Source organism: Pagrus pagrus, assembly GCF_965226575.1.
Source record: "Pagrus pagrus genome assembly, chromosome: 4".
Classification (NCBI taxonomy): domain Eukaryota; kingdom Metazoa; phylum Chordata; class Actinopteri; order Spariformes; family Sparidae; genus Pagrus; species Pagrus pagrus.
In genome coordinates this window covers 12286177-12300123 of record NC_140188.1, presented here as the reverse complement: position 1 = coordinate 12300123, position 13947 = coordinate 12286177, and the positions used below count along the sequence as shown (strand labels likewise).

The 13947-nt window shown below is 40.5% G+C and overlaps 2 protein-coding genes across 2 annotated transcripts; one reads left to right on the top strand and one right to left on the bottom strand.

The window, feature by feature from the left end:
* Positions 1-100: 100 nt before the first annotated feature.
* LOC311255819 (extracellular calcium-sensing receptor-like) lies at positions 101-5800 on the bottom strand (the record flags this gene model as incomplete). Its single annotated transcript, XM_084350469.1, has 9 exons — positions 101-523; positions 598-1070; positions 1993-2116; positions 2454-2675; positions 2762-3313; positions 3930-4217; positions 4711-5059; positions 5201-5324; positions 5797-5800. 9 exons carry the CDS (start codon positions 5798-5800, stop codon positions 101-103), a joined length of 2559 nt encoding a protein of 852 aa, XP_084206595.1.
* A 614-nt stretch (positions 5801-6414) lies between these two features.
* Positions 6415-12663, top strand: LOC311255818 (extracellular calcium-sensing receptor-like; the record flags this gene model as incomplete). Its single annotated transcript, XM_084350468.1, has 9 exons — positions 6415-6419; positions 6583-6756; positions 7422-7710; positions 9450-9536; positions 9739-9930; positions 10192-10725; positions 10811-11035; positions 11505-11628; positions 11762-12663. The coding sequence occupies 9 exons, from the start codon at positions 6415-6417 to the stop codon at positions 12661-12663; spliced, it is 2532 nt and encodes an 843-aa protein (XP_084206594.1).
* Positions 12664-13947: the final 1284 nt, after the last annotated feature.

The window sequence follows — 13947 nt, the reverse complement described above, 5'->3', positions numbered from 1 at the left end:
GATGATCCTTTAATATGACAACATGAATATATTTCATTTAAATTGCTTCCTTTTACATATAAATAAATTATTTATTGACAGATGTAATGTACTCTCATTTTCATCTTTTCATCATGTATTTCTTGCTGTTTTTTTCAGGTTTCAGAATTATTATATAGCACTTTGGAGCAAAAATGCAAAAGAGGAGACCAAAAGCTGAGGCTAAAATAGCAAAAATATGGACAGCCACTGTGTATTTCCCAGCTGAGCTGACATAAACTGGGATGAAAGTAATCCACACTGCAAAGAATATCAGCATGCTGAAGGTGATAAACTTTGCCTCATTAAAATTATCTGGCAGCCTCCGAGCCAAAAAAGCCATTAGGAAGCACATGCAGGCCAGGATCCCGATATATCCAAGAACACACCAGAAGCCAACCTCTGAACCAGGAACACACTCAATGATGATGGTAGCACTGTGGTAATTTGTGTTGTTGTTGGCATGAGGCGGACTGGTGAGCAGCCAGATGAGAGATATTATTACCTGAGTGGAAACAAAAGGCAGAATGTTCATTTTCAATTGATACTGTTGAAAAAACTTACAGAAAGTGTTTCTACCTGAACAGCTGTTCCTAAAAGTGCACTGGCTCTCTGCTGGTTGGGTCCAAACCACTTCATGGCATTACTTCCTGGCAGTGTGGACTTAAAGGCCACTAGGACAACTGCTGTCTTGGCTAGGAGGCATGAGATGCAGAGGGCAAAACTAATTCCAAATGCTGGGTACCTAATGCGGCAAAGCCAGTCTGAAGGCTCGCCAATAAACAACAGGCCAACAAGAAAACATACAGCAAGAAACACCAAGAGAAGGAAGCTCAATTCCATGTTGTTTGCCCGAACAAGTGGTGTGTCTTTGCAAGTAAAGAATATGGCGAGGATGGAGAGGGAAACACAAGCCCCGAAGACGGATACAACACATAGCACAATACCCATTAAGTCATGGTAAGACAGAAACTCAATAGTCTTTGGGATGCAGAGTTCTCTGTCTTCATTGGGCCATGTGTCCTCTGAGCAGCGTAGGCACTCTAAAGAATCTGAAGATGGGCAGACAAGAGTGTTTAGAGAAGGCAAATTTAGATACAAGCAGGTCAATATACACCAACTGATCAGCCACAACATTAAAACGACTGTCAGGTGATGGGAATAACCTTGATCATGTCGAAACAATGCAATGTTCTGCTAGGAAAACTTGAGTCCTGGCATTCATGTGGATTCTCTTGGAATGCAGCACCCACCCAAACACTGGTGCAGACGAAGTCCACCCCCTCAAGGTAATTGTACCCCTTGAAGACAGTGGCCCACCAGTGAGACAATGTGCCATGTAACACCACAAAACGTGCTCACAAATGGCCTGAGGAATAAGACAAAGTGCTCAAAGCATCAACCTGGCCTCCAAATTTACCAGATGACATTCCGATCAAGCATCTGTAACATTTACCTGAACAAGACCAATCTGTGGTGGCCCCACTGTGGATACGACTTGTCTCTGAGCGGTTAACACAAGGAAGCAGGACCTCTGGGAGTGTTCTGTGGTGTCTGGCACCAGTGTATCAGTGTTGGCAGTGGATCCTTCGAGTCCAGTGGGTTGCGAGCTGGGGCCGCCATGGATCGGTCTTGTTCTGGACTGGGATCTGGGGATTATGAAGAGCAGGTTGATGCCTTAAGCTCTTTGACATGTTCCTGGGGCCATTCCTTATCAGTTTTTGTGGAATGTCAGGGTGCATTGCCACTGGGGAGTGAAGATGCCATGACAGGTTAAACTATGCCTGCAACAACGTATGTGGCAAGTGGCGTCCACATGACTGCCAGGACAAGAGTTTCAGTACATGACACGGCATTGGAACAAAATGATGAATGTTAATCACTTCACCTGTCAGGGGTTTTAGCGTTGTGGCTGATCTGTGTATATTTGGATAACATAGGTGAAAGTCTGATAAAAGACAAGCCATAACACACCAGTCTTATTGCTGACTTCTCCCTCTGCACAGAGGACACAATCAAAACAACAGATCGGTTCCCCTTTTCTCCTTGCAATGCGGGAACCTGGAGGACAGCTTTCACTGCATACAGAACGGGAACCCTGAAATGAAAGATTCAGACACTCAGAAAGACACTGACTTCAATTGATATTCACCAGTGTATCTGCTTTGTTATGCAATAGTAGTCTCTACGGACTCTTTCAGATCCAGATGAAAGGGGTAAAGTATGTAAAACAAATTTAGTCTGATCTATAAGAGCTGTGTTAAAACTAAAACTGAACACAATTCCGTGAACTATGATGAAAAATGAACAGAATTATAAGGAAGTGCGAAGGAAATGCTTTCATCAATATGTAACATCATTGATAACAACATACCAGTAGTCTACTTAATAATCTAAGGTAAGCATGGTCTCAAGTCTGTTTACAGTGAACACACCTGTTTCCCATCAGGCCACTGAATCACTGAGTCATTTATGACCAGGCTGCGTCCGGCAGGCAAAGAGGCATCATAGAAACCAACTTTCACCAAATGTAGTGACCCATCAAGCCTCCTTTGCCAGTTCAAGAGATCATAATATGCAATCGGGTCACCGTTTTGGTCAAAGCTGACTTTCGCCCCCAGTGCTGAGAAATTAGCATGCTTCATGTAGTAGATTAGCTGAGGGAGGGAGCAAAACAAGGTTTACTTCTTTCTCAATGTTTTGTTTTTCTTAAAAATAACATTTAACCTGCAATTAGTCTCACCTGCCAAGGTTCAAATTTCTTTGGGTCTGCACAGGTGCCATTAAGAAAAGGCCCCAGACCAACTATGCAGGTACTCATATCTTGCAAGGCATGGGCAACCAGATACACAGCCTTGTAGACATTATAGGACACTCTTAGCTGTGTCACATCAGAATACGGAGAGTAAACATCATTTAAATCCTCTGTTCCTTTACATGGCAATCTGTCTTGGTAGTTGTCGCCCCCGTGAGTGTGGCTATTCACTGATCCGTTCAGTCGACAGTTAAACAACTCTTCCCAGTATTCTGCCAAGAAAGCTGATTCATGAATATGGGATGGTCTGAGACTAGTGAGGTGTTGTTTCAGCCCTGGAATCACAACAGCTCTCCGGATGGCAAATCCAAGTGTTCCTGTCAGAAGATCTCCAAACTTTTCCCAGAGTGATTTGGCAGTGGCCCAAGCTTCACTGGCGATCCACTGCAGACCAGTTATGTTCCGACGTCGGATCTCTGTCAGAATACCCTTCATCTCTGAATCACTACAAAAGTTAATGATGACTTTTGAGGACGCCATCTAAAGAGTGAAAATGTACATATAGTCAATATTGAATTAAATTTAAACTGTTTTATGAAAGAGATGGTGTGTTGGGGCTCCTCTACGTCTAACATATTGATCATAGCACTTTAAAATACTGCAGTGTTGAAATGTTAATAAAAAGGAAGGGGTTGCAAATTTATATAAAAATCTAGATTAATTAAATAACCACAACACATTACACAATAATGCAGTCCAATTTATCAGCCTGACACACTTCGAATGGAGGGCTTATTGGTGATTTGAAGTTTTTTTATTTATTATTTTAATACAAAGACCATCAATCAAAGCTAAGGCAGCAGAGGCTGTTCCTTAAACAAGAACTGATTTTTAGTGACATGCATTATCAAACTTTAATGTACTTTTTTGTAAATACAGCATTTATAATTTCAATAAAACATAACAATAAACTATGATTTTTAGGATTTTGGTTAAACGTGATGATTTGCCTAGATTTATGGAATAACACAAACAAACATGGCCTCAGATGACCTTGAATTTAATCAACACTTTTCCTAAACAATGTATTGATGGTGTTCATGTCATTTTGTCTACCTCCGGCATTTACGAGAAGTTTATGTTGACGGATTGGTACCTGAATAACATCCAGTAGCTCATCTAGAGCCTGCTGAGTCAGGACTACAGGATAGAAGTGTGTGTAGGCAGCACACACACCATATTGCTCTGACTCTTGCAGAAAGAGCTGGATGGCAAAGCGGGCATAATCAGATTCCAGACCAATGACTCCCACCCAGGTCCAGCCAAAATAACTAACCAGACGGGCCAGGGCTTTGACCTGGAACGCGTCACTTGGCATTGTGCGCATGAATGTGGGGAAGTCCTTTTGGTTGCTCAGACAGCTGCAGGATGCAAAATAGCTCACCTGTTATTATAGCAAACAATAGTTAACCTTCTGCACCATTTGGCCCACTGAAAAGGCTGTTGAACAAGCATCAAATTTCACAGAACAATACCGAACCGTTCAAGCATTAAGTTTTGCAGAATTTTACCTACACTGAGTATTTAAGGCAGTTGTAAGGTGATTTAGGTGATTTTAAACTATGCACATTTGAAAAGTTTTATAAAAACATGAAAACATAATTTTGTCATATTTTATACTATAAGCTTAACAGTGATACATTTACAAACAATGCACTGTAAAGTTCAAAGTCCAAAAAAGCATGAAAAGAAAAGAAAGCTGAAATTGGTCTTTTGACATTTGGAGAAACACTTTTTTCAAAGGATAGCAATGATTTGCAACTGTATGGCACCTCATTAACATGAAGAAACTGGTTACGACTGATCTCAAATGGCAAAAACACATTTACTGTTTACATTTTCACAACAAAACTGCTCATACAGTCAGCCAGTCTCACCAGGGGGATATGGAAAGAACCCAGGCTTCTTAACAGAGCCATAGACACTCCAGAGGCAGCACCTCCTATGATTACTGGGGACACAGTCCTTTGAATGGCAGCACAGCCTAAATTCGAACCAATGTTCCTTTTTTGACCTTTGTCTCTGTTCACGATTTCAGCACTGTAGCCTGTCTCTGGCTGGCCATTCACCAACAGCAGAGATGCTCTCAGAGACACAGGAATATCATCAGAGCTGTCAAGGATCTGGAAACCCAGCTTGAGCTGTGGCAAGAGGTCACTGCGTTGGTTGATCTCTTTGATTGCAAAAGTCATTGTCTGGATCCAGCGCAAAGCTCGAGAATTGAAACTGTACAGAAGTGAAAATCAGAATCATTCTCACAACACAAATATATAACAATACTACAATACTATAAATGCAAATCCAATAAAATGTAATCTGCTATGCTCCACACAAGCCAATTACTATCATACTTAAAAAGTCACTTACTATTTATATGTATAAGGAGTTGGTTTTGTTTTGTATGTTGGAAGAGAAGACACAGGGCTGTAGTGTAGAGGGAATAAGCCCCCGATAACTACATCTCCATCTTCATACAGACTGTTTTCCTCCTCTTCCCCCAAGAAAACACAGTTATCCAGAGCAGCAGTTAAACCAGGTTTGCTCCAAATGAAAAAAAGAAACATAAGAAACTTTGCAGCTGGCACTCCCATAACTTATTTGAAGGAAAGGCCTTTCCACTAATGTTAAATATTTTAATGGTTGAATATATGACCGTATCTACCCTTCCTGATCACATACAAAGAATAATGATATTTCAGGTTGGAGTGGATTTTTCTGCTGTAGTTAGCATAGATAAAGCTGAGGGGACCGCCCAGACACAATAGTTGTGACATCACCTAAATTAACACCTTCATGGGTTAGGGTGACTATACAGTACTAAAACACACAACACACACACACACACACACACATATTGTATATATATAGGTCAATGATATAACGTTGTTTTGAGGCTGGCAAATTTTTGAGAATAATGAATGTAATTATTTATTTTGACCCACTCATGTACTCATCACGCATACCCATCATTCTTGTTGGGGTTGCTGATGTTGTTGTATAGTGATTATGTATTGTCTTGTAATATTTTTCATACTCTGGTTTTCTTAACAGGGACTACAGATATAAATTAGGTTATAGCTATCTCTGCTACAGCTAAGATGTTCTGCACTGTCCCTGTCAAATAAACAAATAAAGGAAGAAAGAATGAAAATAGACTTGAAGCCACAATAAGAAGCTTCAGATTGCAGTTACATGGCCTACATTCTGTGTAGATGAGGTTTAAGTGACCTCACACACCCTTTTTTGGAGTTTGCTTTTTCTTATTAGGCAGTCCCCACAGTGTGTCCACCTGTGTTATCTTTGTAAAAGTTTTGTATACATTGAAATATGAGACTGATTTTTCTGTTTACCACTTTTCTACTAAACTAGCTGATCTGACTTGCTAGCTTGCTTGCATATATATATATATATATATATATATATACAGTATGTGTGTGTGTGTGTGTGTGTGTGTGTGTGTGTGTGTGTGTGTGTGTGTCTAGTACAGCATAATTATCCTTTTACACTATTTCTATCAATCTGCATCAACCCACTTTGGTAAATCAGGCTGGGCTGCTGGTGTCGAATGTCTTGATATCTTGATGACGTAAGAATAAGGTCACAAACTATATATAACTTGTCTATTAACTTGCTCTCTCTCTCTCTCTCTCTCTCTCTCTCTCTTTGGGGCTGTGTTACAATATGACTCTACATGTCTTATTCTCCTTACTTTACTCTGTGTTCACTATAACTTATAACCCAATTTCCAGCTTCATTGCTCTACCCCCATCTGCAGCCAATGTGTGCAAGCTTCAAAACAACTATCAGCCAGGTTTTGTGGCTAAGGGTGACTATATAATTGGGGGAGTCTTCCCGATTCACTATAACCAGGAGATGCCAGACCTCAACAGCACCTATAGACCCCCGCCGGTAAAGTGCAATGGGTGAGTTTAATACATGCAGATGTGAAAACATATGAGGTTTGATTCTGTATTTACATTCACCAGCTTTTAGAATACGGTAATAATTTAGCCTGACATGTGAGAAAACAATATCATAAACATTGATGGCTTGAACTAACTTGCAATTTGATTTATAGTATAATCCAAATATATTGGAAATGTATTGTGTGTATATATATATATATTGTAATAATATAAAAATTGTAATACTTTATTTTATGGGTGTGTAATTTCCTCATGTTTTCCAAATGATTTCCAAGAAATGTTTTGGAATGAACTGTTTAATTTGGTCCAATTTATATTCTGAAAATTCCTCTAGGTTGCACAAGCAATTAACTCAAATTCATACTAGCAAGCGGACCAGTTGAACATTATATACATTTTCCCTAGAATATGTTTCAAATAAATGGGAATTAGTATTAGGGAATTATTTGCAAATTACAAAACTGTGATATAAAGCATTACCCAAGATATCTTTGTAACACATTAGAAAAAAGGATGATAATGTATGAACAAAGCAAAAGGACTCAGTTACTTAATCTCAAGTGTGATGCAACAGTGCAATTTAACTCGTTTCAAATCGAAACATAATCTCTGCCTTTAATTTAACCTTTTCTCCATACCCGTGTGTGTCTGCTGGGCTGAAGCTTTGACCCGAGGGCTTTCCGCTGGGCTCAGACTATGAGGCTGGCAGTGGAGGAGATAAACCATAGTACAGAGCTATTACCCAATTCCACCCTTGGATACAAAATCTTTGATTCGTGTGCATATCCACTGACTGGCCAGAGGGCTGCTCTTGCTATGCTGAATGGGCTGAGTGAGGATGACTCTCCCATGTGTAGCGGTGACTCTCCACTTCTCGCTGTGATTGGGGAATCTGGTTCTGCACTGTCTATCGTGTTGTCAAGAATCCTGCAGCCATTCAGAATCCCGCTGGTAATTATGAATCGTTTCTTTTATAATCCCCCCAAAAAGTTACCCTATAATTTGATTTAGCATTTTTCTTTTCTTTTTTAAAATTGAATTTAACATAAATACATACATACATACATACAGAAATATAATATAAATCAAAATATACATCATATACACTATTCTCATCAAAGACACAAGGACCCATCAAACAGAAACCAAACCAACAATACCTACAACAACACACAATTACCCACAGATAAGAGAAACAAGCTCAACATCAGTGTATTTATATTTGATCAACTTAAATGATATACATGGCATATAAACAGACATAAACGTGCATGATATATAACTCATAGAATACAGTCAGTCTCTATCGAGTACACACATCCTTTTTGCTTCACCACTTGACACTTCATCAATACAATCAGGGCTGATGCCTGTAATATGTCACCCCATAGGATTTCAAATGCAGAGAATTTGTTCTTTTCAATATCAATTGTATTTTCCATATTTTCCAATGTAGTAGTGAAGTGAGTTTTTGAATGTGGTTTGCAGGTGTCTGAGAAGAAATTTTAAAATACAATTAAAATACATGGATACCTTACTGTATCCTGTGATATATCTTGCAATATACAAATTGATGGATTAAAATAAAATTTTACCCACAGTATCTCTGATAACCAATGTGCTACATCAAACCAAATCTTCTGAATTTTAAAACAGTCCAAAAACTGTAGGTCAATTAATCTGTAAATCTACATTTACCAAGGCTTGTCTTACCAAGATTAGGGGAGGTAGACATTGTGTTATGATCAATGGTGCTTGATGCTCAAACATAGTCAAAGTTGATGGACAATGTTTCCCAGACGACACACTGTTTTTAATATTAAAATGCCTGCTATCTTATAGATATACTATCTATAAGAGATTCACCAATGTTTTTGTCGCTGCTGTTTACATTACCCCAAATGTAAACATGTAAACAAGTACTTTACGATGTCATCAGCAGTCACATGACAAAATAACAGTGTAGCTATTGATTTTAATGGACAGTCTATAACAGACCTTAGACCTTTTTCATCTAAATTCCACCAGCATGTGCACATCAGGAAACACTGAAGAGTCACCTCAACAATGAAGACATGGCAGGCAAGCCAGATCACCACAGACTACAAATGCAGGAGCACCTCCATCATCTTTGAGGCCACATTACAAGATACGCTAAACACAGAACTCTGAAGTCTACTCTGTCTCCAGAGCAGTATCTCTCCAGACTCTCAGTATCCATAGCTGAGTAAATGTGAGCAAAATGCTGCTGGGCCTGACAACATCCCTGCCAGCCCATAGACAATTCCGATTGGCAGTCACACCTCCTCCACAAGTGCTCAACTATGAAGCAGCCCAGGGTTTTGTTCACAGCACTCTCTTGTTCATGCTGTACACCCACAACTGTAATCCCCAACATGGAGAGAACACTATTGTGACATGTGTGGACAACACCGTGAAGCACTACGCCCTCCCCCTTGGGCAATCATACTGGTTGAACCAGTTATATCTGACAAAAACAGGCATTCAAGGTGCAGTCGGAAGAGACACCATTCTCTGAATTACAAGTCATTAAAATTATTTCAAAGCTTTTTTTTACGTAATAGAGTTGCATAAAATCGCTTCAAACAAAAAAGCCATTCAACATGATTGAATGTTTGTGTGTCCCTATAATCTTTTTTACTCTACTCTGTTTTCCCTTCTATACACAGATCAGCTACTTTTCTTCATGCGCGTGTCTGTCTGACAGAAGACAATATCCTACATTCTTCAGGGTAATCCCTAATGATGACTATCAGGTGAGAGTTTGGCTTAAGAATTTGGAAGTGTTTGATAACCTTTTAGTGCTGTATTAGTAAAATGACATGTTTAGTATTCATTGTTAAAAAACCTTATACCTGCACCAGAATTAACAATTATATATATCTTTTTTTTTCTTTTCTTTTTTTAAATAACTGTTTTCAGATCCATTCAGTTGACACTCATTTCTGTTGAAAACAGGTGAATGCCATTGCTCAGCTGCTGGTACGCTTCAACTGGACTTGGGTTGGGCTGGTGCGAGGGGACCGTGAATATGGGCGCTTTGCTGTGGAAGGTTTACTGAGAGAATTACAGGGTACCAATGTGTGTGTAGCATACCAAGTAATCATCCCTTTGCTGTACAATCGCCAGAGGATATTGGAGATCATTCAGGTAGAAACAAAGACACACTGAAGTCAGTTTTATAACATTAAATAGTTTTTATTTCATTTTATACCTCCATGAAACCAATCTGGAGGGTCTCTAGCTCACATTGCTGTCTACCACAATGTTTGTTATTTTTATCTTTTAAACAGTTACAGTTATTTAACATTACATAACTTACTAAAAGTCACATGTTGTTTTTGTCTTGTTTTTGCTGTCTCTTTTCCCTGTGAAACTCTTTCCTACTCCATTATCTGCTTCTATGAGAAGGTGATGCAAAGTTCTCTGGCAAAAGTGGTGGTGGTATTTTCATCTGAGGGGGAGATGGCACCTTTCTTGAGAGATTATATGACGCAGAACATCACTGGAATCCAGTGGGTGGCTAGTGAGGCCTGGGTCACGGCATCTGTCTTTACAGGCAGCGAGTATTTCCCTTACATGGGTGGCACCATTGGGTTTGGCATCAGGAAAGGACATATATCAGGACTCAGTGACTACTTGCTGACAGTAAAGCCTCAGATGTATCCCAATAATCTCTTGGTTAAGGAGCTGTGGGAGGCTCTGTATGGTTGCAGTCCTTCTCTGTCCTCAGACTCCCAGTTGCCTCCCTGCTCAGGGCAGGAGTCCCTGTTGGAGCAGCATTCAGCCTACATGAATACATCCAGCCCTAGAGTGGCATATAATGTCTATAAGGCTGTATATGCGATTGCTCATTCCCTCCACAACCTTCTTCTCTGTCAACCAGGCAGTGGGCCCTTCCAAAACAACTCATGTGCTTCAAGCAACAACATACAACCCTGGCAGGTAGGGTCCAGTATTCTTACTGTTACAGTATAACGTTGAAAATCTCATTTGAAATAGTGATTAATGTTATCTGTTGGTGTTCAAGCTCCAATACTACCTACAGGAAGTGACATTTAACATTGCTGGGGAAGAGGTGAACTTTGACCTGAAAGGCGACTCCATACCCTATTATGATATCATAAACTGGCAGAGAGGCACAGGCGGGAACATTGAGTTTGTCAATGTGGGGTTGTTCGATGGAACCAAGCCTGCTGGAGAGGAGCTGGTGATCCAGGAGAACAGGATAATATGGGCAGGCCATCAGAGTGAGGCAAGCCAACAGTACAACAGTACAACAGTACAAATGCACAAAATGCATGTTGATGTATATATTGTCAGACTGTCAAATTCTCAGCACAATTTCTTAGTCTAAATTGACTGTTGCAAATTGCTTATGTCCAATCAACAGAACAAAAAGCCATCCAATATAAAGCAATGTTCAAAAGAAAAAAGAAGCATGTCCTCACATTTGAAAAGGTGAATCTACCAAATATAAGTGATTTTAAATGGCCCAGGCAATGATCAAAATAGTCTTTTTTGTTATGTTGTTATGACCTGCTTGTGGCTCAGATCTGGCAAACAGGCGCACTCCAAGTGCCATCATTCCACATGGAATGTGGACCGATGAGGGTGTCTGGTACAGTTTTGCTATCTGGGATTGGACAAATTAAGTAATTGACTAATAATTCCAGCACACTAATTTAACACTGCAGAGCTGAACGGAATTATCTGCTCTCTAGGTGCCAGTGTCTGTATGCAGTACCAGCTGTCATCCAGGGTCCCGTAGGGCTGTCCGTCATAGGGAGCCTATTTGCTGCTTTGACTGTGTACCATGTGACAGTGGCAAAATTAGCAATCAGACAAGTGAGCCTCAAACCAAGCAATAAAAATCACAACACTTCAAATATGTTCAATATTCAATATACTATTTTACAATCAGGGAATATTTAAATACTGACTATTTGAGCTATTCTTCTTTTGACTCTTTTCCCTTTAGATTCAATAGAGTGCACATTTTGTCCTGAGGACTTCTGGTCAAACAAAGACAGAACAGCCTGCATCCCCAAGAAGGTGGAGTTCTTGGCCTATGATTCCTTGGGTATAGCTCTGACAGTGACCTCTGTGGTGGGAGCCTGCCTCACTATAGCTGTCTTTGCAATCTTTGTCTACCATAGAAACACAGCCATTGTCCGTGTAAATAACTCTGAACTCAGCTTCTTCATCTTGTTCGCGTTGACTTTGTGTTTCCTGTGTTCCCTGGTGTTCATTGGAGAGCCATCATCTTGGTCCTGCATGCTGCGCCACACTGCCTTTAGCATCACATTTTCACTGTGCTTCTCCTGCATCCTGGGGAAGACTCTGGTGGTGTTGGCTGCTTTCACTGCTACCAGGCCAGGGGATAACATTATGAAGTGGCTGGGGCCCAAACAGCAGAGGGTCATCATCTTCAGTTGCACTGTAGTTCAGGTGGTTATCTGCACTGCCTGGCTCATTGATGCCCCCCCTTTTCCATTCCAAAATACACAATATGAACGCTCGAAGATCATACTGGAATGTAATGTGGGCTCCAGCCTGGCATTCTGGTGTGTTCTGGGATACATTGGTCTACAGGCGTGTCTGTGCTTTGTTCTGGCTTTTCTAGCCCGTAAGTTGCCAGGCAACTTCAACGAGGCCAAGTTTATCACGTTTAGCATGCTTATCTTCTGTGCTGTGTGGCTGGCATTCATCCCTGCTTATATCAGCTCCCCTGGAAATTATGCAGATGCAGTGGAGTCATTTGCCATTCTGGCTTCCAGCTTTGGCTTGTTGTTCTGCATGTTTGCTCCAAAGTGTTACATTATTTTACTTAAGCCAGAGAAGAATACAAAACAGCACCTAATGGGAAAAGACAATAAGTAACATGTCATTAGTTAAGGGGCCACTTTAGAGAGAAGTTGATTTTGGAGTCTCATTCCCAACTCGTCAAATACTGATGCTTTGAATTTCCCAACTTGTCAAAGACCAACACTTAGGGATTGTCGGTTAGGTTGGTGATCAGTATTTGATGAGTCTTAGAAAGTGGACCTTTAACCTCATTCAATGTTGTTTAAAAATAGTCTTGACAAATGATTCTGATTTATTTCACCTTTGTATTGATTGGATAGTGACAGTTCTATGCAACTGATATTGCAGCATTGCAACTGTAGTACAGTGTACAATGAATAGGTGTACTTACTATACACTTACCACTAAATGTATATTTTGAAGAAATACATGTTCTTTGGAGTTTGGAGTGGGCTCAGTTTTTGGGAAAAGACTTTCTGCTGATGCTCTTCTACCTTGCTACACGTGAGTTTTTTGTTTTGGATTGATCGAAGTAGGCCTGGGTGATAAACCAATAGCAATATGTATCAAGATAGACACTTCATCGATTGCAATAAAAAAATAGTTTGATAAAATGTGTGTACATGGCTTGCATTTTAAACAGCCCATCATATCCCTTGAAATTGGACTGTGCTACTGTGCTAAGTGACATGCAAACAGCCAATCATTTAACAGGTGTGTAGTTTGGTTGCACTATTGCCAGGTAACTGACAACAACAGAGAAGCGTGTCAGAGGGGTTATTATGGATCCAGTCACAGTCTTGACAAGACCAGCCGTGCTCTGCCTATAAAACTGTAAACTCGCAAAGCATCTGGATTTCCTGTGGTCTGATATGACGGCCTACAAGCCACAGCCCTGCCGGCAAAACGGACCAACCTCTTTGGCATCTGTCCTGGTCTTCTGCAGCTCCTCTCAGTGTCACTGAGGCCAGCTCTGCCTGCCACCGCTCCGCCATCTGGCCTGTTTGCTCTACCTACAAGCCCAGAGACACTGCAGCTGTGACAGCCATTGTGGTCTACCAGAGAAATGGAGAGCAATTGTGCACAAAGATAATCATGATAAAAGGTGGGACTGAGTAGACTGAAAATGTTAGATTCCTATACCAAACTGTAAATGATGATCATTGTATAGGCAGGGTGGCCCTTTCAGGTCAGATGTGTTCATGTTGAACTTGTGTAGACGCCCGTGAAGGGTAAGATTGATGTGGTTGAGGATACGACTGCATGATCTGATGCTATCATTAATGCAATGGTGAAGCAATGGCCAGCATTTGTCAAGGATTTAATTGGCTTCATTGCAACCATTGCACACTCAATGCT